At 40.3% G+C, this 26,634-nt stretch overlaps 1 protein-coding gene across 1 annotated transcript; it reads right to left on the minus strand.

Moving 5' to 3' along the window:
- Positions 1–1,517: 1,517 nt before the first annotated feature.
- On the minus strand, positions 1,518–19,913 carry cyp26b1 (cytochrome P450, family 26, subfamily b, polypeptide 1). The gene is made up of 6 exons (XM_067443431.1): positions 19,041–19,913; positions 10,820–11,044; positions 7,083–7,358; positions 6,798–6,953; positions 4,619–4,900; positions 1,518–3,683 (listed from the first exon to the last, which is right to left on the minus strand). The coding sequence occupies exons 1-6, from the start codon at positions 19,242–19,244 to the stop codon at positions 3,291–3,293; spliced, it is 1,536 nt and encodes a 511-aa protein (XP_067299532.1). The 5' UTR covers positions 19,245–19,913; the 3' UTR covers positions 1,518–3,290.
- Between the last annotated feature and the right edge of the window lie 6,721 nt (positions 19,914–26,634).

A 26,634-nucleotide genomic window follows, 5' to 3' on the forward strand; every position in this document is an offset into this window, starting at 1 on the left:
ATTTAAAGTTCCAAGATGTCGGCATCATATTTGGACATTGGCGGCTTCCCTTTTTTACAATAGTAGAGAATGGAGGTCCACATTTTTTACATTCTGTGGTTAAGTCATGGTGTAGGCTTATATGGCAGTTTCAGAATTTGCATTGATTTCATATTGTTGTTAAGTCTATCTTTATTGAGTATCTTCCGTATTGAGATTGGTGCTAACCTGACTTTCTTCCAAGTAGATTCAGTCACACTTAACATACATCACACCACAAGAATGATGAGATAATCAGTAAACCATCAAGATAATCAGAAATTTTGGATTGTCAGAAGGAAATAATTATTGCCTTTAGTCACATCAATATTTGTAGAATGGGGAATGGTGGGGAGATGAATAGTAACGTAAGATGAGGAAAAAGCATATGTTCCCTTCAAAGAGCACATCACACAACACCTGGCTACAGTAGGTGAATGGCCAATGGCCACCATTATTTGGCACAAACTAAATTTTGCTAGAAATTGCTTTATTTGCAAGAATAAAAATCATCTATTAATGTATATGCAACTCTGACCTTTTTGCTTTTTATATGTCATTGGGTAAATATCATCAACAACATTGATCTGAATTTCAGTATTGATTAAGCGTAAAGGAAGTGACCCCATTAGTGATCTCTAATGAGAAACCAGATAGGGATAGCATAGATAAGCTTCCTTGTGGTCCTGCTTTCACTTACAACAAGGACCACTGTCATTAAAAATTCATTAAGCTCTTTTCAAAGAAAATCTGCCATTGTCCATATGAAAGACTTAAAATTAAGACATTACCCTTTCGTGCACCCTTTCTAATAACAACTTCCAGAATGCTGTTATGGCATACTTGGATGATTTTAATAACTAAACAGCATTTTTGAAAAATAAAGCTATAAATGAATAAGCAAGACTCCAAAGCAAAAAATGAGAACATGCATGGTGAGGATGGTTGTTTGTGTGCTAAGGCAGCTCTTTGAAGTGAATGCTGGTCAACACATCTGGCGTCTATTGAATAAAGCTGTTGTTTGTTGAAATGTCTCCAGTGTGCATGTACGTCTCCATATCACTACTGTAGGTATTGGCGGATACTTGAGGATGTATGTGGTTACTTTTCAGTGTATAGTATTGTTACTGCATCGTACATTTACCATATATATATATATATATATATATATATATATATATATATATATATATATATATATATATATATATATAAACACAAAGGTCTGAGCATCAAGAATTAACATATTAAAAAGAAGGGAGAGCATCAAAGAGATCAGCTTTCTTTTTCCTTCATAGAATATGATTGCAAACATCAAAGGGCTATACTGTGGTTCCTAGGTGATGTAAAACAGACTTGCATGTGGTTAACAATTAAAATATTTGGCCATCATTTTAAAAATCATGTTCAAAACACATCCAGATACCCTTGAGATTAAATGGCAAAAGAAGTTGTAAATGTTGTTAAGCAGAATGAGGCAGTATCATAGGACTGAATGATTGATTTTCACATTATAGTTTATTACAAGGGTTTATAAAATTACCAAGTACATTTAAGAATCACTGTAACAAAAAAGAAGGGGAAAACATTCATATTTTAACTAAGTGAAATGTGGATTTGTAAAAAGGAATAAAATATATGTACAGACAAACTCAACAATCAGAACATGTAGTCAAATGGCACTCAAAATAAACATACCTCGCAAGTGCTTCTGTTTATTAATATTAACTAAATGAAATGATAATAATGATAACCAAAAATTATAATTATTACAATAACATAAAACATATTAACATTTAAACACAGTGTACAATATAGTTTAACTGAAATCCATATCATTCTAAATAGAACAGTATTTACCAACAGACTTTACTTATACTAGAACTCTATTCTGAAATATAACAAAAATAGCACTTAAAATAAGATTTATTACAATAATAATATTAATAGCAAGAATATTAGGATATTAGACAATGCAAAAATGCTTTACCCATGGCTTTCTAATTGGTGAAATTGCTCTTGCACTCACAACATTTGCTTAGAAATAGCAAAACTGTAGCTGAAGGTAGCGGTCTACTCTCTGTTAGAAAATGGTACACTGAAAGCAGCAGACATTATTTTTAATTCATCCATTCATTAATTCATTAAAAAAAAGATCAGTGGCATATTTTCTCAAAGAAAAGTCCTTTGCGTGGCCTGTAGAGGAAATGAAAGAAGAACCCGCACTGGGACGCTCGTTTCAAACCAGAGTCCTATTGCCTCTCACTCGAACTCCTTTAAAGTCCCTTCAGAGGCATCTCAAGAAAACTCTCGTGATTGGTGGTTTATAGAGTGAATGACTGATGATTGTCCACTCTGTTCCACCATCATCTCCTGTATGTTCAGTATAATTTCCTCATATATTGATGTGGAGCAGCGGAGGTCAGTTGGCACTCTGCTCCATCATATAAATAAAAAGCGACTCCCAAAGCAGCATATACGACAGTTTACGACAGACTTTTTATCTTTGCTTTTTTTCAAAAATGTCTTCAGATATAAAATTTGCAGCAGGAATGAGTCCCTCATTCCCTCTATAGCTTGTTTTAAGAGCCTGCACAGGTTGATTTTCTCTCATAGTCTCCGTCTAGTTATATATCTCTCTTCATCTCTCGCCTCCTTTTCACGCTCTCTTAAAAAGAATATTATGAATTGTCTCTTATGTACAGAGCATGTATGACAAGTACTGGGTTAGTCTGAAAGCTCCTTCTGTACTGCTAACACACCTGAGTAAATTACACAGTCCTCCCATTCATTCTAGTTTACACTGCCTACTCTAACTGCTAATACCTTAGCTGAATAACAACCTGTCCACGCACGCAAACAGGCACACGCACACATTCGCATGAGAAAACACACCGTGTATTTACACACACACACTGTATATACATATAAATGAACTCACCATCCAGACACTCACACAAAACTACTCATCTCAAACGATTTCAAGACTGATTCCTCCAGAGCCGTCCTGCGCTGGTTAAAGCAGAACTGGCCATACCCTGTGAAATCTACATCGGCTTATATGACTGTTCCTTTAACCCTCCGGATCTGTCTTCTTTTCTGAAACCTTCCTCTTGTGCTCTCCTGATGTAGCAATACGTTCAGTTAAATTTATATATTTATGATATACTTCTTTACAAATGATAGACTATACATTTTTGGCAAATGAGAGTCTTTTACAGAACTTCTGGTAACAGCTTAAAATATGAAGTCTGTTACTTCTCCTCAGTCTGTCACACGGTGGCATCCAGCATGTCATTCGGTTTGGCCATGATCTGGTTCTGGTTGGAGTCAAGGCCGAAGAATTTTACACGAAGGCCATCGGTGGGGTGTACCACGGGGACCGAAATCAAGCGCGGGAATGTCCGTGTGGCCAGCTCGAAGCGACTCCCTCCAGCAAGCTCCACGGCCAGGAGTTTGAGGAAAAGAGTGGCCAGCTGCTTGCCGAGGCAGGAGCGGACGCCGCCACCAAAGGGCAGGTAGTGGAAGCGGCCCTCGCGGTCCTCGCTACGCTCTGGACTGAACCGGTCTGGGTCGAAGGCCTCCACGTCCTTGAACACAGCTGAGGTGTCGTGGGTGTCGCGGATGCTGTACATGACACTCCAACCTTTAGGTACCTGTACACCCTGAGAGACGGGGAAGAGGGGAAAAAACGTAGCTTAAGCAGTGTTGTTATTGTTAACTAAAACTAAAGCTACAACTATTTCAAATTGAAATAAATATAAATAGGAAAAACTTAAAAATTTGAAATGTTGCCTTGGCAACTAACTGAAATAAAATAAGTTTAAATTGAAGTACTAAAATAATACAAATGAAAAAGGCACAAAACCAAATTACTAAAACATCAAATAAAATGAAAATGAAAATTGACTAAATAAAAGCTACTGTCAAGCGATTACTCACATCCAAAATAAAAGTTTGTTTACATAACATATATGTATGTGTACTGTGTATTATTATGAACAATGAACATACCCACAAATGGATGTATATATTTAAGAAAAATGTGTTATATTCATATATAATATACATGATCTAAATATACATAAAGTATATACATGCAAGTATTTCTTAAATATATACATGTATCAAATATACATAATAATTATGCACAGTTAACACATATTACTTAAATGTGATTAATCGTTTTACAGCACTTATAAACTGTGTGTGTGTGTGTGTGTGTGTGTGTGTGTGTGTGTGTGTGTATATATATATACATATACACACACACATACATACACACATAGTTTATATGATAAAATTAAATGAAAATGTATTAGATAAACAACAATAGTAAATTTTAAAAGCATTGTTCACCCAAAAAAAGAGAATTCTGCCATCCTTTACTCATCCTCATGTTGTTCTTAACCTGTATGACGACTTCTCTGATGTTTTAAAGAATACTGTGATCCAAACAACACTGGGCATGTATTACATGTTCCCAAACCACTGAGGCATTTTTCAAAACATCTTTTTTTGTTTCCCATAGAAGAAAGTCATACATGTTTGGAAAGACAAGAATAAACGGTGAAAAGGCTGCAAATCCACAACAACTCACATCCAGCTCAAAGGTCTGTGTTGCAATGCGATAACCTCCAGACACGGGGGCAAAGAGACGCAGGACCTCTTTGATCACGCAGTCCAGGTACTTGAGGCTAATGATGCTGTCCAAGTGCAGTTCACCCTGGCACAGACAGCCGTCATGCAGCAGGCCGCAACTCCGCAGCTCCTCGCGCAGCTTCTCCAGCACCGCAGGGTGTTTCAACAGCTGCATGATCAGAGACGTGCTGGCGCTGGCTGTTGTGGCAAAAGCAGCGAAGATCAGTTCAATTGTGGACTCCTGAGGGAGAAAGAGAGAAGCTGATGTAACTCAACTCAATGACACTGATAAATGGACAGTATCCGAAGATATCTGACACTGACACATTGTTACTGATGATTTGTGTTTAATTCCAGCTGTAAAATTTTGCAGAAACTACAATTAGAAATTTATTGAGGGAAAACTCCTAGTTAATAGTGAATGTGTGTGTTTTATAATCTAAAGTGTTACTAAATGAAATATATATAGTTACTAAATGAAAATATATACAGTATATATAATATAGTCTCTAGTCATCTTTACCGCAGTCTGACTTTTCTAAATTCTTAGGCTGAAGCTTCTTTATTTCTTTTCTTTCCTTCTCTCTTCTTTTTTCTTTGAGGTTTGGCAGCCATCTTACACAGGTTTCTTTTTCTCTCTCTCTCCCTCCTTTTTTAACTGCTTGCCAGTGAGTCGGTGTTGACAGGCCTGGGAGCCACCCCTGCCGCCACTGTCTGAGGAGACTACACATGTACCTTAGTAAAGAAAAACGCTAAAACCTCTGAGCTGAGTGGAATAACCAGGCAACAATAGCCTGCAGGGAAGCATTTATTGACTATTATCTGTGTCATTAAATGTCTGTCATCCTGGTTTGGGCATGACACAAGAGAACTGAGCAGGAGAGCGAGACGAAACATAAAGAGAGCAGTCAGTGAGTTAAGTGTGCTGTCAGAGAGTCACTGTTGGCTTCTCAAAATCAAACTGTTGACTTCCTTTTTTGCTTTACTATGCAATCAAGTAATCACAAGTTGACCTCACACTGAAAACAAAATCATCTGGTGCAAAGAAAATGATCAGTAGAAAAAGACTGGGAGGATCACTGTGTGGAAAGAGCACATTGTGTCAAAGAAGTTCACTATTATGCAGACAAGGCAGCTACTCTGTTTCAGCATCTAGTGATTTGCCTTGCTTTCTAGTGCCTATCTTGGCTGCTACCTTCTGAGAAAGCATTCTGGCAGAAGTGAACTCTTAAGTGACTGATTTGAGACACTCTACATGCACTAAAATCATCTTTACAGTCACTCGAAGCAAATAGCGTTCAGTAGGCAAAGTGCACAAGACGAGCTCAAATTTGATATCAATGGAATTTGACATTAGTAAATTACATGACGAAGAAAATATCAACAATCTGAGGTTGCAGTATCATAATGCTGAACATTTATAATCAACACTTCTCTCGTATCACAGTAACTAATAAGTTGTTTTCACTGCTCGTTTCAAATTTCGTGATTTTTTTGTAATTTTGTTGATTACAGTTTGGAACAGCCTTCTCAAGGAAAGAGTGCATGTGAGGCCTTAAAATGAAGTTTAGGAACACATCTGAAGCTATTTTTCTATCCAAATTTGCAAATTTAACTTTGGAATATCGCATAAAACATTTGCGAATAAAGTACCGTTTCCATCCCATGTGTTCATGAGAGAGCAAAATCGTCACTTCCTGGGGAATTGCCGCGAAATACACGTAATAAAAATGACTGCAATTAAGGAAGCTGTGGCTCTTTTTTCCTTCATCTCAAATGACATGCGCCTCAGAATATGCTGAAGAAACCATGTTGTCTTGCGTTCGGTTGCCTGGAGTTTGGGAATGTGATCATGTGAGGCGCTTCTGCTAAGTGAATTAATCCAAACCATTCACATGAGAGTTTTTTGTTGCACATTGAGGGATTTATTTGGTAAATGTGTTTCCATTGTAGTTTATGTGCATGTCTTCTTATCGGATAAAAAAATGTATCTGCCTCAAACGAGCCAATAAGTTGTTTTATGTGTATTTTTATAATTTATTATCCGGTTAGTGGTTTGTTTGTTTTTTTAAATGTAATATCCCAAAAGGCACATAAAAATAGGTGGGTGGAAACATAGCTAATGGTGCTTCACTCACCTTCAGCTCCTGCATCGTAAGCTCTGTGTTGTTCTCTTTGGCGCTTTCTAGAAGCACATCAAGAGCGTCGGTGTAATCTTTCCCCTGTGTGTGGAGTGGTTTCTCTCTGATGGCTTTTTCTATGCTTTTCTGCAGTGAATCCCTCGCACGAATACCCTGCAAACACACACAACACAAGTTCATTAGTTGAAGTTCAGTAGTACTGATCTTTTGTTGTGTGCCTAATACACAGACAATCTAACCCATTCCTCAGTTTGTGATTTAACAATACATATTGACATTTACCTTCCTATAACCACTAAACGGCAAGTCGATGGGAAGGCTAAAAACATTCTCCACAAATTCCTGGAAAGTGTGGAAAAGACAGCGCATCTCCTCTTCAGAGACTCGGAAGCCCAGGAGCACACGCACCGCCATATGGAAGGAGAGCCGCTGGGACTCACGGTACACGTTGATGGGTTCAGGATTGGAGCTCCACACCCGCAGGTTTTCCTGTATGACCTGCTGGATCTTGGGCAAGTAGCTCTCCAGAGCCTCATGACTGAAGACTTTAGCAAAGATCTGAGAAACACAATTGAAAGTGAGGTCAGTCTGCTGTTTTGCCAAATGTGATAGAGAACAGATATGACATAATAAATAGCTTTGCAATCAGTTGTTGTTTTTATAACACTATAGGTATTTGTCCTGTTTTAGCTCAAAACTCGATCTGATCATACACTCTTAAAAATAAAGGTTCTTAAAGGGTTACTTCAGCGATTAGCATATGGCTTTATATCAGTAGAAACCCTGGAGTATATTCAAATGGTTGTGCTTTCCCCCCTCATATCCCCCCTGAGACAAGAGATTTATGCATTTTATTTCTGGAAAAATTCCTCCTATGATGCAAATTGACGATATTTGCATCATAGGAGGAATGTTTGGCCAAAGGCTAAAGACTACAGCCAGCAGAGGGAGCCATTTCCGCATGTTTTGAACCAGCGCACGGGGGATGGGAGATCACACTCAGAGCTCAGCTCGCAGCTACAGGCACTCATTTAAACGGAGCTATGGTGAGCAATGTAAGTCTTTTAACTTCCCAAATTAATTTCTATGAAAGTTAAGCTTGCAAAGGCATGAACTGAAACCCGCCAGACTTAACTCGTGTTGTGAATGTATGCCGCGAGTGTAGTCGCGATTACCTCAGCTCTCATCACGAGAGCTCATCAGCTCATTTATCTGACTCCTGCAGTTAGTGCTCAGTGCTGTGAGACTCGCGCGGCGACTCACTCATTATATTGAACAGACACGTTCAGTTTTTAATTGTAGTGTCTTCTCCAACTCAGTCACAGTAATCAAGTTGGTGGCTTTGGGAATGTTTCCATGAAGTTCTATTGCACAAAAGGTTCTTTGTAGTGCAAAACAGTTCTTTAGACTATAAAATGGTTAGGGAAAAAATGTTTCTTTAAAAAAAATCACAAAATGTTTCTTTGGGGAACCAAAAATGGTTTCTTCTATGGCATCAGTGTGAAAATCATCCTTCCTGACATCTTTATTTTTAAAGGTGTAAAAAAGATGTATTTTACCAAAGATACTTAGACAATAATCTATTTGACCCAAGGGATCAATCCAGCTGCATCCAAAAACATATGTGACACTATCTGACAGCAGACGTAGCGTTCCAACCGCTCTGAACATTTGCTTTTGACTCAGGCTTATAAACCTGCATTGTTGAACTACACTTCCCACAATGCAGCTGGTCCATGAATCACATCACCTGTCACAAAATAGCACATCTGTGCTCTACAGGCAAGAAATGTCATGAAAATATTATCCTGAAGCCACAGTCGAGACTTAAAGGCCAAGCTTATTTGTCTAATAGTATGAAGCATGAAACATTCTCATTAATTCTGAAGTCCTCACTTTTTTTGACCTTCTCATACTCTTCTCATACTGCCACTCACCTACCTCCACCTCTCTCTCAGAATATCTTAGAGAGTTTCCCTCTGCATCAGCAGTGAGGGTGAAAGGCGAAGGTAAGATTTTCCTGGCTGCGGCAGCGCATTTCTAATGTGCCTCAGTTGTGCTGGTTTGTTTAGTGAAATAACATCCATGTTCCACGACTAACAATAGCACTTTTTATATGCCATCTCATTCCAAATACCTCGTCTCCGCCCCGCTTTTTTCCAGTAGTAAAGGGAAGGAGGCGGAGACTTGTGTGTCCTCCTCCTGTCTCTCCTCACGTCTGACTTTCTCTTGCCAAGGTCCATTTCTCTATGTCTCCTTTCTGTGCTGTTCTTCTCATACACACTTATTCATCTCTAACTCGAACAATTAACTGGCTGTTAATATTAAGATCCTGTTGCAATCTGTCTGTGCCAATACATTGCTAACATCTATTCTGGTACGTGGCTACAAGCATGTTTGCCTCACACATCTCTCTTAGCTACTACCCATATACAGATATAGACATACTACACCATATTTATACTGCTTATTGGTTTGGGATTTTTTGAAGGTTACTATTTTCCTATTGCGATTCTTTGCGTAGTAGACAGACGTCAGTCAAGCTTCACTAATGCCAGTCCCCATTATACAGGATTTAGAACACTACTGGAAAAAAAACAGCCGCCTGTCTTCATTACAAAACGTGACTTCTTGTACTTCACTTTCCACACACATACACACAAGGCCTTTTAAAACTCCCCCACCCTAATAATTTCCATATGTCTTAAATTATATGAAACTGCTCAAAGCTGCTGCTTTGACCAGAATGTAAAGACCTCTTTATTCTCTCCCCCAAACCATTCACTTTCTTTACACTTCTCTTTACTTTTCCAATCTCTCTCTCTTTTCTCTCTCTCTCTCTCTCTCTCTCTCTCTCTCTCTCTCTCTCTCTCTCTCTCTCTCTCTCTCTCTCTCTCTCTCTCTCTCTCTCTCTCTCTCTCTCTCTCTCTCTCTCTGCCTCGCTGACTAAAACAAAATCTCTCATTCACAGGGAGAGCACTTTGTGTAAGCAGGTGAGTGCAGAATTAAGATCCTGTGCCCTCTACTGGCCAACCTAATAAATTCAATTCCTTACCAAGTTCACAGTTTTGATAGGTCTTCTGGTTGGGTACTCAGATCTGATTTGGTAGTATCTAATATTACTCAGTGAACTGTTCCGCATCTTGTTTGTGACGCAAAGCCTGTTTAACACCAAATATAGCTTGTCATATTCTAGGAAATTTTATCCAGAGCTACATCCGGAGCTCTTTGAGCCATTTGGATCCTATGCCTTGCACTCAGCATCTTTCTCTTCAAAGGGGCATTTTACAGTGAATCCTAGAACGGGACGTCCCAGGGGACTTAATGACAGAACATGGCTTGTTGATGAATACCCATCCAGTCAAAAATATAGACTCCCGAATCTCCAGAGAGGTTGGAAAACAAATGAAAATACAATTATGACATTAGTGTGCAAAGCGGGACATTGGAACCTGGTTGGAGGGGGTCCATAAGGCTGTCTTTGTCCGTCGGAAGCAGGCTGACTAATTAGCAGTCATTAGGGAGTTTGCATGAGGCCCTGGACCTAGAGGATTAACCAGACTGATTACACCCCGCTGACCCTTCAATGGAACAGGTGTGTGGGGTGAAACTCAAGCCTCCAAGTGACTGAAGAGGACCAGGGTCTACAGAAAAGCTATTTTGTTGCAGAACAATGGGTTGGGTTTGAGGAAAAGCTAGTTTTGAGCGTAATCCTCCATGATGTTATTGTGAGCAGACTGTTATGCGAGGCATTGTGGAGCAAGGCATTGTGGGTATCTGTCTCCAAATCTGGACCTGTGGATGGCATACTTTTGGCAGAGATTTCCATTTGACGTTCTATCTAGTTTTTTTCAGTCCATCTCTCGTTCTCACTCTCTGTTTTGTCCTTTCACTAATTCAAAACATTTTTCATTGGCAAGGCAGGGAAATGGAGCACACAAAAACCATCCATTAGGAGATAAGGATGGTTCCCACACATAATGAAGCTACATTTTAGCAGTAAACAGCTGGATATGGACCTTTCTCCTTTTGCGATGGATGTCTCCTATAGAGTTGGCCAGACTGTTGGGACCCAGTAGAGTGCTGGTGCTTTGGGGCCAGTCCACAGTGACCAGGCTGTGCTCTCCCATCAGAACCTTACGCACGTTCTCTGCCCCCGTCACCCGGATCAGCGGCCGCCCGAGCAGATGGGTCTTGAATACGTTCCCATACTTCTGCCTCCTTGATGCATGGAAACCCGCACCCTAAAAAAAGAGAAGCAGATGGAAAAAGAAGAAAATACATTAGCTGCATATATTAATAGGCATTGAATAGTGGAGCAGGCAGATTTCAAGAACATAAATTACCTTTTCATTTATTTTAAGACAATATTGTTCAGTACTGTACAATATTGTTAACATTATGGTTTTTAGTTTAAAAATAATGAAAAATATGGTCACAAGCATATCCAAAACATTGTCACTGTGCTTTTTCTGCCAAACACAGCCGTCCGGTTTCTACCATCTACTGAAAAGCATTTTTACTTTTGTCGTTCCAACTGAATGATTAACCTTTAGCCTAGTAATAACTCTTAAAATTGAACACAACACTGCAGGCTAAGGGGATTCCGTCAGAATATTAGAGATTTAATGAGGTGTTAGGGCTAATAGGTATTTGGAATGAAGGGTGTTAGCCTTGTGGGATTAGCCCTCTTGTTTGTTTTTGTATTGTAAGGGCATATGGGTCCCGTTCACAGCATTCTTTATACAGTTGGGTTAGCTTTAGCTAAGAAAAGGCTCAGGCTAAGCCTTCAGGATCAGAGAAAAGTGATCTAATGAGTATATGAGCGCAGCCATTAGCTCTGAGATGTTGCTGTGTCTGAATGTACCAGTACATATACTGCAAACTTTAACCTTTGATCCATTAACCTCTACAGGTAAAGAACAAGCAGAGTGATTTCCCAAAACATCTGAATGGGACATTTAAGTGTTACAGCAACACACTTCAGGCTTTCTACGAGCAAGACAGATGAACATGAATGGTGTCTCATTCCCAAGCGTTGCAACATTAATGCTGCATTATTAAATGCATTATTTTACACAATACTAAATTAAAACGAATCTATAGTCATTATGCACATTCACCTTGAGTTCAGTTTGTAAAGTTACAAACATGATACAAACTCTTATAGCTTTGGAGTGAGTTGCTCCATATAACACACGCAGTAATTGTCCTCAAGACTTCTGCTGAGCACATAAAGACGGCCTGTAACCTCTCAGCCTCACACACACATACTGACCCCATGGCAGGAAGTGGCAGTAGAGCTGTTTGCTCCCCTTGCCACCCTTCCCCCTCCCCTTGCCAAATTTTGTGACCATTTTATCAAGCGCACTCCAACACTCACACTCTTATTTTCAGGGATAAATTTAGCAGCATGCAAGGCTTTTTTTTTCCTGTTTGGCTGAGAGAAACTAGTCTGAATACACTTCACCTCTATACATGCTTCTCTGTGTTAATGCATTTTCAGCCCAAACGAATAGCCAACAAGGGTGTCCAAACACAAAACACTAAAACAAATGACATAGGCTTAAATAACAAGTAAATTCACTCCAGTAGCTATCACAGAGGAAAAATAGAATATGGTTAATGCAAGAATCCAGTTAGCCTCTGCTGGTAGATGTCGTAACTACACCATTTTGCAAGCAAAAGGCATCTTTCTGCTTTCTACATTAATGGCCATTCAAAAGTATCTGTGCATATTCTGATGGGGGCTTTTATGACCATTAACGTTCAGATGATTAACTAAGAACCAATAAACAAAATTGCATATTTCCGAGAGGTTTTATGCTCTCTTCACGAGGACACGAGGCAAACTAAACAATAAAATTACACCTCAAATATTTTTTCCCCAAAGTTAGTTTCATTGAAGGCAGTTATTATCAGGATGATTTCATTTCAAGTGTTCGTTTTTAAAATAAGTTTAGTTTTAGTTAGTTATTTGATGCTATAAAACGGGGGGGGCATCATGACTGACAGCTGAGATCAACGTCTTCTTTGAGTGAAGTTGTCACTGAGGCACTAACAGACTTTTCGTAATTTTTGGGAGCAGATTAGAGCTTTAGCTTTAATTTCTACATTTCCATAACTGTTTATTTCACACCAACATAATTCATTGTTCTGCATCTGTGAGAGTGTAGGCGGGCTTTTGATATCATGACTGTACTTCCTGCTCTCTACTGCGCAACTCCGGTCCCAAAATCGCTACTGCGCAGACTCGGTCCCAAGATGTCAGCGCCGTGCAGGCCGCCTGAAAGCTTCAACTATTCAATTTTAACTCTGAGGGCAATCACTTCCCAACATCCTTCCTGTGTGCCATCTGTCCAGTAACCAATCTCTTTTGAGATTCCGCCCCTTGTTGTGTATTTGTGGTCAGAGGCTGGGTTTCTCACTTCGATACACAAACAAATAAACTCATGGTCATGAATGATGTCTTGGCCTTTTTTGTCTTTTGGAACTTTCTATAACATTTGCTGGCAAATCATAAAGAGCCTAAATTGTGTGTGCATCATCTGAAATTCATTGCATTTAATCGTTTTTTTACTAAAAATGCACAAAACGTCTGTCAGATGTCATCGGATGCTTTAGTTCTCTGTTTTCACTTTACTTGCTTGATCTTACTCATGCTTACACTGCTCACCTTTGACCTTGGCTGACTTACTCAGCTAACACCTTCATATTGTCAGAGACCTTAAATGACTACCTTAGCTCACAATGTCTTATGATCCACATGTCCCCCCTAAAATCCTATAAAAAATTATCGGTTAATTAAATAGTGAGGTTATAAAATCAAACTAACAAGATATATGCACACTGAGGTTAGACAAGGTCAGACAAAAGGGGATTAAGTCTCACTTTTTCAACTGCCAAAACTTAACCAGACCTGGCTGAACATGTGGGAGAAAATATGGCTATAAATTCTGCAGTAGTGGACAACTTAAACCATATTTCACACTTTCACACTTCTCCTTCTCCATTTATACAATTTTTCCAGCAAATGACTGTTTTGGGTTTTATAGTTTTGGCGGGATTATTTCATATCCAAAGCCTTTTTTGGTTCCTCATCAGGAAGAGGTGAAAGAATTCCAGAGTCAACCAACCAATCGGAAAAACAAGATTTAAATAATAAGAAGCGGTTTGAAGTTATTTTTCTAAAACTGTATGACCGGAGATTCCCCCAAAGAAACTCTGACCATGGCCAAACAGACACATGGCATCCCGGGACCTCGCCAGGTGTTAGACAGGGGGCACTGCCGCTGCATGAACGGTGTGTGGGGTGAGAGAAGTCACTGGCCAGCTCACAGCCAGGCTATACTTAAAGACACTGAGGATTTCACATATCAGGTGAGTGTGAGGGCAAGAGGTAATGCTGACATGAACAACCACATGCACACACACACACATCCAAAAGAAATGCAGGGGAAGAGGGGGGAAAATAAATGCAGTATCTTTCACCACATGGTGAGAACTGAGTGTGTGTGTGTGTGTGTGTGATGATGGATGATTGTGTGTATGTATGTGTGTGCTCACCTCTCAGCAGTGGGACCGTTTAGTATGAGAAAGAGAAAGAAGCCGTTTCAACCTGACAGACCCAGGACAAGTCCGTCTTTCACACATGCCCAACATAAGGGCACTGGCTAACTTTCTCTCTCTCTCTCTCTCTCTCTCTCTCTTTCTCTCTCTCTCTCTCTCTCTCTGTATAAACACAGTGAACTTGTAATTTGTATTATATGATGTTTTTTATGGTCTTTGTTCTGTCATATTTCCCTTTTAGACAAGTTCTATTTTGACGTCATGTGTAACCTGTGTGAACTTAGGGTTTTTGATCATTCTATGAACAAGAACATCCATTTTAAACACCACATGCTGTCATCCTTACAAGGCCAGGACCTTTTTTCCACCTCTCCAGGAGTATGTGCAATGTATGATCACACACTACATCACCAAAAACACATATACATGTACATTTCTCACATCTACATGTGTGTATTTACACATGTAGGGGCCAACGGTTCCCTCTTAAACAAGTGTACACAGAAGGGCAGCCAGAAAGGATCCAGTCCTGACCTGTGTAGTAAAAGTGAAAACTACAACAGACAGAGATAAGGTGGGAAAAGGTCATGGTTTTCTTACTTGAGAGTGATTGACATTGAGGTGAGCTTAAAGAAAATGTGCTTAGAATGGTTTAATGGCCACAGTCTACTTTATAGAAAAGTGACTCGGCGGGCTGGAAATAGCAGAACAGGTCGTGAGGCAAAATGTGGAGACAAACGTGCTGGGCTTGGCCGCGCAGATGTCATTTGGCTAGAAGGTGAGAAATGTCCTCCCTCATTTCACAAGGCCACAGAAGCTCAGACGTGCAGAGAACGAAAATAAAACAAAAACCCCAAAAGGGTCACTGACGCACAAGATCTCCACACACCCTGGAAAAGCAATGAGGTAATAATCTGCAGCTTACTTGCACTGTCAAACACACAAATGTGCTCGGTGCGTCCGTCCACTTCTGCACGCGTGCACGGTTACAGTTACTTTGTTGCTCCAAGCTCGTTTTCTTAAAAACCAAGTGAAATCGGCTGCCACTCAAATTAAAGCCGTTTGTTTTGAGCGAAGGCAGATTGGGTTCAAGAACTCCGTTAGAGGTTGAGGTTAGATGATCTTCAGCGATAAGACCCAAAAGCTTTCCACAGTCATTTGGACCGCAAAACACATGTCAAACGTCACTTGAAGACGATAATGGGCTCTTGGGAGGAGAACATCTGTGTCAGAAGCTCATGCAGCCGCATAGTTTTTACCCTTGACATCTTTAAAGCCTCAGAATCCGAATGAAAAAGACAATAAATAGACAATAAAACAAATAACAGATTCTTGTATTCCAAAACAGTTAAAGATATCAGATGTGTTTACATGTGTGTTCAGATATGTGATCTTTGACCTCACAAAACATGCTTGTTCTATGCCTTCGGCGGTGAACTGGTTAACTCGCCACGTTCAATAGTTTCTTTTATTTTGAAAAGAAATTTATCAGATATTTTACAAGGGGGTGCAATAAAGAGGACCGCTTTTTTCCACTGGCCCGTTCCACACAGAGTGCGCAGGACTAAAAATACAAATTTCTGTGTAAATTGGACACCAGTCGAGCCTCCCGCTACATAAATGTAGCCTTTGTGAGCCAGTGGAAATGTTATACAAATGACCCCTTTATTAAAATCACAAAAAACCCTTTTAATTATATTTATTCAGATCAGCTACGGATGACCTAAACACAGGGGTGCTACGTGAGGGACTGGGGGGGTGGGTGGGGGGTGCAATTACATACACAGTTTGAATCCCCCCGATGTGTTTCTTCAGCGTACGACCGCCATAAAGAAAGACGAGAAGAAAAGAAAGATAGATGGAGCTGGGGGATTTGAAAAGTGTACGGCAAGTTTTGCTTGGCACGTCGTTTTGCTCCATGCTCTTTATTTCTATCATTCATTATTCTGACCCTTATCCTCAGATCCTTCTGTATATATGCGTGTGCGTGTGTGTGTGTGTGTGTGTGTGTGTGTGTGTGTGTGTGTGTGTGTGTGTGTGTGTGTGTGTATGGCTTAGTCTGGGAGCTGCTGTGTTTATTGGTTCAGAGCGGCAGGTAACTGTGCGGGGGGAGTTCTCCGTGCGTTGACCCACAGTCACAGCGTAAATAAAGATAATATGTCCATTTACTGAAATAGCCCGTTGGAATCTCTCAGGATGTGTGCATTGGCCCGTCTCCACTGGGGTATAGACAGCATTTCTGCAAAGAGAGGGCGGGGAGAGCGAGCAGAAGCAGTAGGACTTGAGGTCCCATTATTTGGCCATCAGTCACCCTTGGGTGTACCCACCAAAGAGGGTGTGCTTGGAGACACATGACTATGCATAAATTATATGGGATATGGGAATTTCCAGCAATCCTGTTGGAATTAGCAATCGGCAGCAGAGAGAAAAGATTTAGCTTAATGCCGAATGAACGGCAAAGCCCACGAGACAATTAAGCGCAAAGAACCTAAATGTGGCGAGCTGAGAGAATGGGCTCCCCTTTGACCTGGAAACACTTTGTGGAGAGAGATTATGGTTGTTCAGTGCAGTGTGAGCGCTCACCCCGGGGACCCCCTTTTCTTCTCTTTTCTATCCCCTACCTTCCTCCTCCTCCCACTACTGCTGCCAAGCCCCCTCCGCTTTCACCCCCCGTCCCCTGTTCCTAAAGACAAGAGGCTGTTTGAGGGGTTTGGCTGTTTGGTGGTGCGTTCCAGAGGTGAAAAAGGGGCCACACCGCACTGGTGCCAGTCATGCCCGTTTCATGCTCGCTAATCCCGACAAGCCCCAGGAGAGAGCCAGAAAGCGAGAGAGAGGGGATGCTGGAAGACTGTTCCTAAATCCCCCAGGTCTGTAAAGGGCCTGCTCTCTGGAATTCTGATCAGAGACCCAAGCCGTGTAGTCTTTGTCCCAGGGTGAGGGTGTGTTTCTGACCCCCTGGTGGGCGGCTTTATTGCCACCCAGACTGGAGCGATTTGGGTCAAGGTGGAGACGAGGGGTAGGGGTAAGGGTGGGTTGCCCACTGGTTGAACTGTGCAATATGAGTTATTGCTACAATTGAAAACCAATGCATAATTAATTAAGGAATTCACAGTTATAATATCTTATTGTTCAATCTGAACTCACCATAAGTGATCAGCCCACGAAAAAAAGTGGCCCTGGCATTGTCATAGTTAAGTTTATGCTCCATTTCAGCCAAAACTTGAAACACAGTTGAGAAGGGGACAAAGAAAAAAAGTTCTGACCAGATATTTTTTTGTGGTCAACTGAAAAAATTCATACACAGACAAAATACAAAATCATTTCATAATTCATAATGGCAGACACACCGCAAGAGTACACATAACAACAAATTAAACTCCTTTGAGTCCATAAATCTATGTCAATCACAGATTTGACCCACTTATGGTTCAGCTGCTGCTTCGCGGAGTCTTAAGGAGACAGAGATATATGGACCACAGAAGGGGCTAACCGACAGTTAACCGATGTTTTGATACACACAGACAAAAAACAGTGCATCAGAAGCACAATAAAGAGAGATATCAACAAGTCCTGCATGCCTTGAACTATAAAAATAAGAAATAACACAAGTTTGCCACAAATGGACCAGTCCAATTTGGCTATCGATTTTAAATATATAACTGAGATGCAGTCAAGCCTGTTTGTTTTTGTAGAGAGCCTGCCAACAGCACGGAAATTCTCTTCTGGATTTCCAGCAAGTTTAGAGAATCTATTCCTGACCAGAGAATTTGATCTGTACACCGCTCAGACCAGGACATTCCTCCTCATTGAATCTCAGCAAATTTCAGTTTAAAGCAACCCACTCTAGCTACTGTAAGCCAATGTCCAGAAACATCCCAGTGCGCACCATGGATTTAATATAGAAAGACATTTATTCAAGACTTTTACTTTTTTTTCTGTTACTTTCTTTACAGCTTAGATTCGTCTAATAAACTACTTTAAAAACACACGCACACATTATGGCCACTGGGCTAATTTTAGATCCCCTCCATACTGTATGCGCACTCCGCGCTCTTTGGGTATTATGACAGAACGGCACGGCATCATTCACAACACGCGGGCTCTTCTAGAGTAACCGGCGCGCGTAATTACACAGAAGCTCAATGAAAGCGCGACGCTACCTGCCCTCGCAATCAATCCCATCCGCGCGCCCAGGACAGTTTGTGCGCGCTTTGACAAGCGGTGCTCAGTGGCTGTGTTCTCGCGCGCATCGGAAGCCAAGGACTACAATATTTCTGGAACGGAGCGCGGCTTTCTTGGCAGCTGCAAACAGGTTGTTCCACGTGGATTGAGAACTGGCTGTATGAAACAAAAACTGACGGCTATCTGAAACAGACAGCTTATTAACACCATGGAAATATGGCACGGGTGAAATTGCGCACGTGGGAATAACTAACCTGCAGGCTGTTCTCGTGTTAACGCACAATATTACGCACGAGCACACACGTGCGAAAAGCATTAGTGGACGTTATCCTACTCTTTATGTGTCTTTAACAATCCAGTTACCTACATGGAAACTATATGCTCTGGTGAACGCACGGACCCGCGGTGCTTGGCGCGCACCGGAGCGGTGTGCGCGCGACAGCAAGGCGACTGGAAACTTGGAAGGACACAAGGAGATGGAGCTCTTACCTGAAAGAACCAGTGGCATGTTTCTCCAATGATGGGGAACCCCATGGAGCCCTTGGGCATGGGCAGCTTGCAGCTCTTGTCCCGTGTTGCGGTCCATCTCAGCTGCCAGAGCTGCTGGGACACGGCCAGAAGAAGTGCCATGGACACTAAACACGCAGCCAGCGTCGCCAGCGCCGAGACCAGGTCAAAACTCTCGAAGAGCATGGTTGTGAACGTCCGGGGCTGCTTTCAAATATCTCTTTGGAGTGATGAGCACTACAGTGGTTAAGCCTTCTCGGGAGTATATGAGTGACTTGCTGTGTTAGATATGATTTGCTTTTACAATTATTCTCAAAAGCAAAATTAGCTGAGCAGATTCTCTCACCAAAAGGCAACGCAACAAAGTTATGCAATGAATACAATTAAGTGTTTAATTAACAGAATGCTGGATATTACAAATCGATCTTACATGTTTGTATATCATTTTAGATTTTGCAAATCGCTGTCCAATACTCCCGTGAATTTTAAATGTAAAATTTCAAAATGTAAATTTGGAGTGAACTTGTCAAACTTGAGTTGGAAATTTTGTTTTAATTTTCAAACTCCTTTAGATACTTTCTGAAAAATAATAATATTTAAAATATCTTACAGGAAAACTCGATTAATCTCTTTAAATGCACTCAATTTCAGGTAATGTTCATAAGGAAGACGCAAAAATAAATGAAAGAAATAATCCTCCGAAGTTTGATGCCTATGAGCAGTAAAATCTTCAGATGACTGTAGTGCGTCTCGCTAGCCCTTTTTCTGATGCGGTTTAACTCTCTACCTCTCTCTTGCGCTCTAGCTCTCTCTCTCTTCACATACAGTTTCTCAATGTGAGTTCGAGTCGCACAGCGAGCTTCCAATGTGTGTTTATATAGCGGAGGCAGTGAGGCGGCATTCGGCCAGGGTGCAAGCGGCTCCCCCCTTACCCCACCCCACCGAACTGAGGCGGGGTGAAAAGTGAACGGGCCGGGCGCTGGAGCGTGCGGGACCTGGAAGAGAGCCCGAGAGAGAGAGAGAGAGAGAGAGAGAGAGAGAGAGAGAGAGAGAGAGAGAGAGAGAGAGAGAGAGAGAGAGAGAGAGAGAGAGAGAGAGAGACCCCATCATACGGTAGAGCACTTATCACCTGCCGCTTGCGGAATAGGTATAGCCTATGGTTATAAGCGCGTAATGATGCGATCACACCTTGATTACGCAGCATGGATTTAAACCCATGGTTATTAAAAAAATAAAAAATAAACTTTTTTTTTTAAGTTACCTGATCTTACATGGATTCAGTAGCCTACCACACCATATACATGCTGGTTCAATATCAGATTGTATGATTTCAAATGTCTTGACTTCAGTTGTGCATCTGTGCTAGTCCTATGAATATTCATACACAGCGATTCATATTGACTCATTCATTCGTTATTTGTTTTCTATATCTATAACTTTCAGGTGTCAACGTTATTAAAACAATTTCTATGAAAATTAGGACATTTTCGGAGCGCGAATATGTTAACCATAATAACTGTCTTTTGGCGCGCACATTTAACTAATCTTTAAACAATGATATTGATAATGTCAATATTTATCCTAACGCAAAATGTTTATGTTGCCAGCTATTGCTATCTATCTATCTATCTATCTATCTATCTATCTATCTATCTATCTATCTATCTATCTATCTATCTATCTATCTATCTATCTATCTATCTATCTATCTATCTGTCTGTCTGTCTGTCTGTCTGTCTGTCTGTCTGTCTGTCTGTCTGTCTGTCTGAAATGTAAAATGAATGCCCCTGCCTGTGTTGAACAGACACTGCTATAAGCACCGATGAGTGACCGATTTGTGTTGGTGTCATCTATTGCAGCTGAGATGTGGCTTCAATTACGGTCACCTTATGATCACAATCACTCAGGACAGTTATGTAATGATTCTCAGCACGTGAGACGACCGTTGCAGAGCAGAGCTCCAGCTGTTTCGCTCACCCTCTTTGCGTCTGCTTCCCGGGGCGCGCGCTTGATGATGCGCAGGACGAGACAGACCGCGAAGGGATGCTCGTCATACATGATATTCTATTCACGCGTTTGAAACGTCTCAAGTCTCGTGCATTTAAATAATAGTGAGCCGAACTTTCGTTTTAAAGATGAACGCGAAGAGCTCGAGAGCGCGTGTTTATAAACTAAAACCATCTATTCATTTCGTCTATGTTTAAAATAGTGGACCTCTGCAAGCCTACGGATTCTCTTCCATTTACTGTTTTAAAAAAAAAATCTAAGCCAGAGTAAGCCTGTCCCGAGTTTGCACTGTGAAATGCAAGGGATTTCTGTCTTTAATGATATTTTCCTAAGACATTCTTTCGCGCACGCTGTCTGCCGCTGTCAAACAACTGGACTGGTCTTTCAACTACACACTGCCGCCTGGCGGAGACAGACAGAACTTCTGATTCCAGCGCATGCTGTCATACTACATCTAGCGTGTAGGTAAAGGTATTATTTCCATGTTTTAATGGTGGGATAAAACAAAAGAACACAGAAAATAAGATGGAAATATTCCATTTTGAATATCAAATAAAATGACCTATTATTACAGCATATTGTTGTAAAAACGTTTTTCTTCGCTCAAGCTTTATCATTTTACACAGGGGTACAGTTGTTCAGAAGAATATAATTTGCGTCTATTAAACTACATAACTCTGATACATAGTTTTTCGTGTATTTCATTGTTTCTCCAAGGAAATATGTGATAAATGGGCACAGACTTGCAGCTTAGAGTAAGCAAGTTCACATCTTGATGAACTCTTGTTTGATGTGAGAGAATTAGCAGTGACGCAAGGTCCTGAGGGGCCTGGAATTACCAGAATTATTCCAGAAGCCTATTAAAATGGATGGGTTGAAGGTGCTGGATGATTCATGAAATCATTTTGCAAACTGTTTGCTAGCTGCTAGTTATTGAAAATGCATTTTCAGAGGAAGAGGAAGTTACATTTTTACATAATATAACAACCAATTTTTTATTTGGAAAGCATCCAACAATGATTTATCTTTTGTTATTTTTTTAAATAAGACCTGGAATGTGCATTAAGAGAGTAAATGGGAAAATTTAGACTTTAAAGATTGAAACTAAACTTATCACAATTAAAGTATGAAGGAACATGTTTATGATTTTAGCTTACAAATTAAAATGAATCAGTCCAGCTTTATTATACTTGTTTTCAAAGAAATTTAAAATTAAAGTTGACTTGAAATTTAAATGAGTGTAGAATGAAAGTAATCCAGACATACATTCACCATGTTGTCTTTATCACGCGACTCTTTCATGAATATGAATTCGGACATATTTCTTTTGTTACATTTTTTTTTTTTTTTTTGCATACTGTAAATACAAGGTTTTGGAAGCAACCTAGTGCTTTTATCTTTTCTTCTTTTGTACTTGCGCTATTAATTTGTGCCGGAAATCATTATTTACTGTCCTCTAGTGGACTAACGTGAATCTGATACTCCATGACCCTGAGACCTTGTGACATGGCATTATGCCCTTGTATAAGCATGATATAATTAAAACTAGGCTTACATACGCACATACACACTATCATCGATGTTAGACCAAAGCAAGCTCTTAAATAGCACAAACAAAGCTAACACCTTTTCCAACTGAGGTCACAAGGGGAGATCCTATTATATACCTATGAATCATACCCACAAGCTTGTACAAACTGTGAATTATACAACTTTCACTTCCAGAGCTGAGGAGCACGCTCTGTCAGTGTAATATTACTCACCAGTGCTACTTATGAACAATGAATCCATTCTGAGGTGGCTAAGGGTGATGAAGCTGAAGGAAATGACAGTGGAAATAAGAGTACAGTGACTAATCGCCATTAGGGCCACACACACACGATTAACCCTTAAAGACCTAGAACATTTTTGAGGCGCCTGATGTGCCTCTACTTTTCTTTGTTTTTCTCCCCCATTATAGCAGTTAGCATCAAGTGCTATATATCATTTTAAACAGGAGAACCTGAAGTTTCCATCTAGCTCATTTGATGTCCCAATTTTACATTTATTTATTCTGAGAATGGATTAAATTAATATAATTTCAAGAAAAATGGCAGCAAAAATGTGATGTTTTTGTCAAAAACTCGAACAGAACTTCTTGAAGTTTGGATTTTTTCCTTTAGAAAGTTAGACTTGGTTGTTTTACACTTCCAGATTAAATTTTGTCTACATGTAACAATCCCTCAGCAAGTTATAGCCATTTATAATAACAATATTCTAGGCGTTTCTAGGTTTTTGAGTGGAAACAGGTGTATTTTATTTAACGTTACTGATAATGTGTCCTAAAAAGTTCAAGTAATAAAGTAAATAGAAAGATTGTTATATTATAACAACACTGAAACAAACATTTTTCTTCAGAGAAATATATTATAATTTGAGCATGAAAAACAAACGCAAACAATACATCAAGTTGTGACAACAAACCATGAAATAAAATATACTGAGGCTACTTTTACATGTGGGCGGCTATTTTCATAAACGGACATTTCAACTTCTCTGCACATAATCTTCTCAAACACAAATTGAGGAAAATATAATAGTGAAAATGTGTAAAAACACAAACTACATACAAATAGAGAAATATACTGACTGTGCTCTGACAGAGAGCGTTTTGCACGCGTTGATTTCTGTTTGGTTTCATGATGCATGCAAATTCACACCCACGTTCATTTTTCAGAGAAACGTGATTCGTGGTTCAAAAGACCAAACACTGTGTTTATTGGTTGAGTTGATGAAAGTTTCAACGAATCTGGACACAGGGGATGGGACTAATAAAAAATAATAATTTCTGTTTGGCTCAGGGGAACAACCCACGTGTGTTTCCTGGACAAATCAATGCTGCATATTTTGATGACGCATCCACGCTGACTACGGAGCCTCTGAATGATCAATCGCGAGACATAATATACATATGGAAAGCGGAGATTCTCCTCTTTATGGTGCAGTTTACAGCATACAGATTGGATTAGCGGTTAAAAAGTTATTAAACATTTTAGAACGATAGTTATTTTTAGTCAATGCTGCATATTTTGATGACGCATCGATGCTGACTACGCAGCCTCTGAATGATCAATCGCGAAACATATTATACCTATGGAAAGCGGAGATTCTCCTCTTTATGGTGCAGTTTACAGCATGCAGATTGGATTTGCGGTTTAAAAGTTATTAAACATTTTAGAACGATAGTTATTTTTAGCCGCGGGCGGCTGTCTCGGTCTTTAAGGGTTAAAGGATAAATCAAACCCACACGTTTATACAAATACAAATAAGATGGTTAAAGGGAATGTTTCCACAGACACGTATCCCAGAAATAATTACTAATGATCCACTTTTCCATAAATCCATTAACATTGCTCATACATATTTACCAATATAAACAACTCTTGAGAAGAACAAGCTCTGATGAATCATTGGACAACGACAGCTTCAGTCACTGAGAGAGACTGAGCATTATCAGCTGTCACTGTAGAGCTCATGATCTCTCAAATCAAGTTAAATATGACAGATACTAGATAATAGGTAGATTGTTATCTGAAAATCATCAGCATATCCCAATTCACTTTGATTACACAGACCACAGCCGGAATATAAGGGTCACCGGGAGGTCTGATGGCTTTCAGTCGCTAATCTGGTTTGCATTACAGCTAGTGGATGCAGTTTAGCCACAACAGTTTACAGTACATTACCTGATAGAGGATGAATCATTGTTTTGTCCCTATAAAAATCAAGCCAGGTCATTTCCACTGTTTCCAAAGCCCATTTAAGACCTTGTAGCATGTATAAATGTAACCAAACCTCATCAAACTGTGTCCCTGGAACCAATAGAAGATCAGCAAGGGCTTAAAGGGACCATGTGAATCAGAGTGTAAGAGAACAAGCGAGTTCCCCTGGTGTTGTCACTCAATGAAATCGTCTGTTAATCGCGTTCTTTCCCTTCCGTTAGTGAGGCAAATGGCACATGGCATCTCTCTTTTTAACGGGACAGACAGAGGGATCATCATCACAATCAGACTAACTGAGGGCAACTGAAAATGTCAGTCAAATTGTATAGTAAATGGATTAGCTTATATAAAGGGTTTCAGAAATTTTACACTGTGGTTTCCATAAAAGCCGGCTCACAGACATTCATCTGAACAGAAGTATTGAATCCATGTATTCAGGCAGAGCTCCTAACATACAGATGACATTTAAACCTAGCTTTATATAACCCTTTTTAAAATTAATGCTGATTTTAAATTAAAATGTAGCGTTCATAATTTAACAGTGATGTGCTCATCATATTTGCATGCTGGTGGCTGTGGCTCTTTCAGCAGGATAATGCACCCTGCCATAAAGCAAAAATGGTTCAGGAATGGATTGAGGAGCACAACAAGTTTGAGGTGTTGACTTGGCCTCCAACTTCTGTAGATCTCAACCTAATCTGAATTTAAACTTAGCTTTATACACTCACCTGAAGGATTATTAGGAGCCAGGTGCTTAAAGCATTCTTTAGAAATGTTGGCCCATATTGATAGGATACCATCTCGCAGTTGATGGAGATTTGTGGGATTCACATCCAGGGCACGAAGCTCCCGTTCCACCACATCCTAAATATGCTCTATTGGGTTGAGATCTGGTGACTGTGGGGGCCATTTTAGTACAGTGAACTCATTGTCATGTTCAAGAAACCAATTTGAAATGATTTGAACTTTGTGACATGGTGCATTATCCTGCTGGAAGTAGCCATCAGAGGATGGGTACATGGTGATCATAAAGGGATGGTCATGGTCAGAAACAATGCTCAGGTAGGCCGTGGCATTTAAACGATCCCCAATTGGCACTAAGGGGCCTAAAGTGTGCCAAGAAAACATCCCCCACACCATTACACCACCACCACCAGCCTGCACAGTGGTAACAAGGCATGATGGATCCATGTTCTCGTTCTGTTTACGTCAAATTCTGACTCTACCATCTGAATGTCTCAACAGAAATCGAGACTCATCAGACCAGGCAACATTTTTCCAGTCTTCAACTGCCCAATTTTGGTGAGCTTGTGCAAACTGTAGCCTCTTTTTCCTATTTATAGTGGAGATGAGTGGTACCCGGTGGGGTCTTCTGCTGTTGTAGCCCATCCACCTCAAGGTTGTGCGTGTTGTGGCTTCACAAATGCTTTGCTGCATACCTCGGTTGTTACGAGTGGTTATTTCAGTCAAAGTTGCTCTTCTATCAGCTTGAATCAGTCGGCCCATTCTCCTCTGACCTCTAGCATCAACAAAGAATTTTCGACCACAGGACGGCCGCATGCCATTCTTTGTAAACCCTAGAAATGGTTTTGCGTGAAAATCCCAGTAACTGAGCAGATTGTGAAATGCTCAGACTGGCCCATCACCAACAACCATGCCATGCTCAAAATTGCTTTCCCATTCTGACATTCAGTTTGGAGTTCAGGAGATTGTCTTGACCAGGACCACATCCCTAAATGCATTGAAGCAACTGCCATGTGATTGGCTGATTAGATAATTGCATTAATGAGAAATTGAACAGGTGTTCT

The sequence above is a fragment of the Pseudorasbora parva genome, chromosome 1, assembly GCF_024679245.1.
Source record: "Pseudorasbora parva isolate DD20220531a chromosome 1, ASM2467924v1, whole genome shotgun sequence".
Classification (NCBI taxonomy): Eukaryota; Metazoa; Chordata; class Actinopteri; order Cypriniformes; family Gobionidae; genus Pseudorasbora; species Pseudorasbora parva.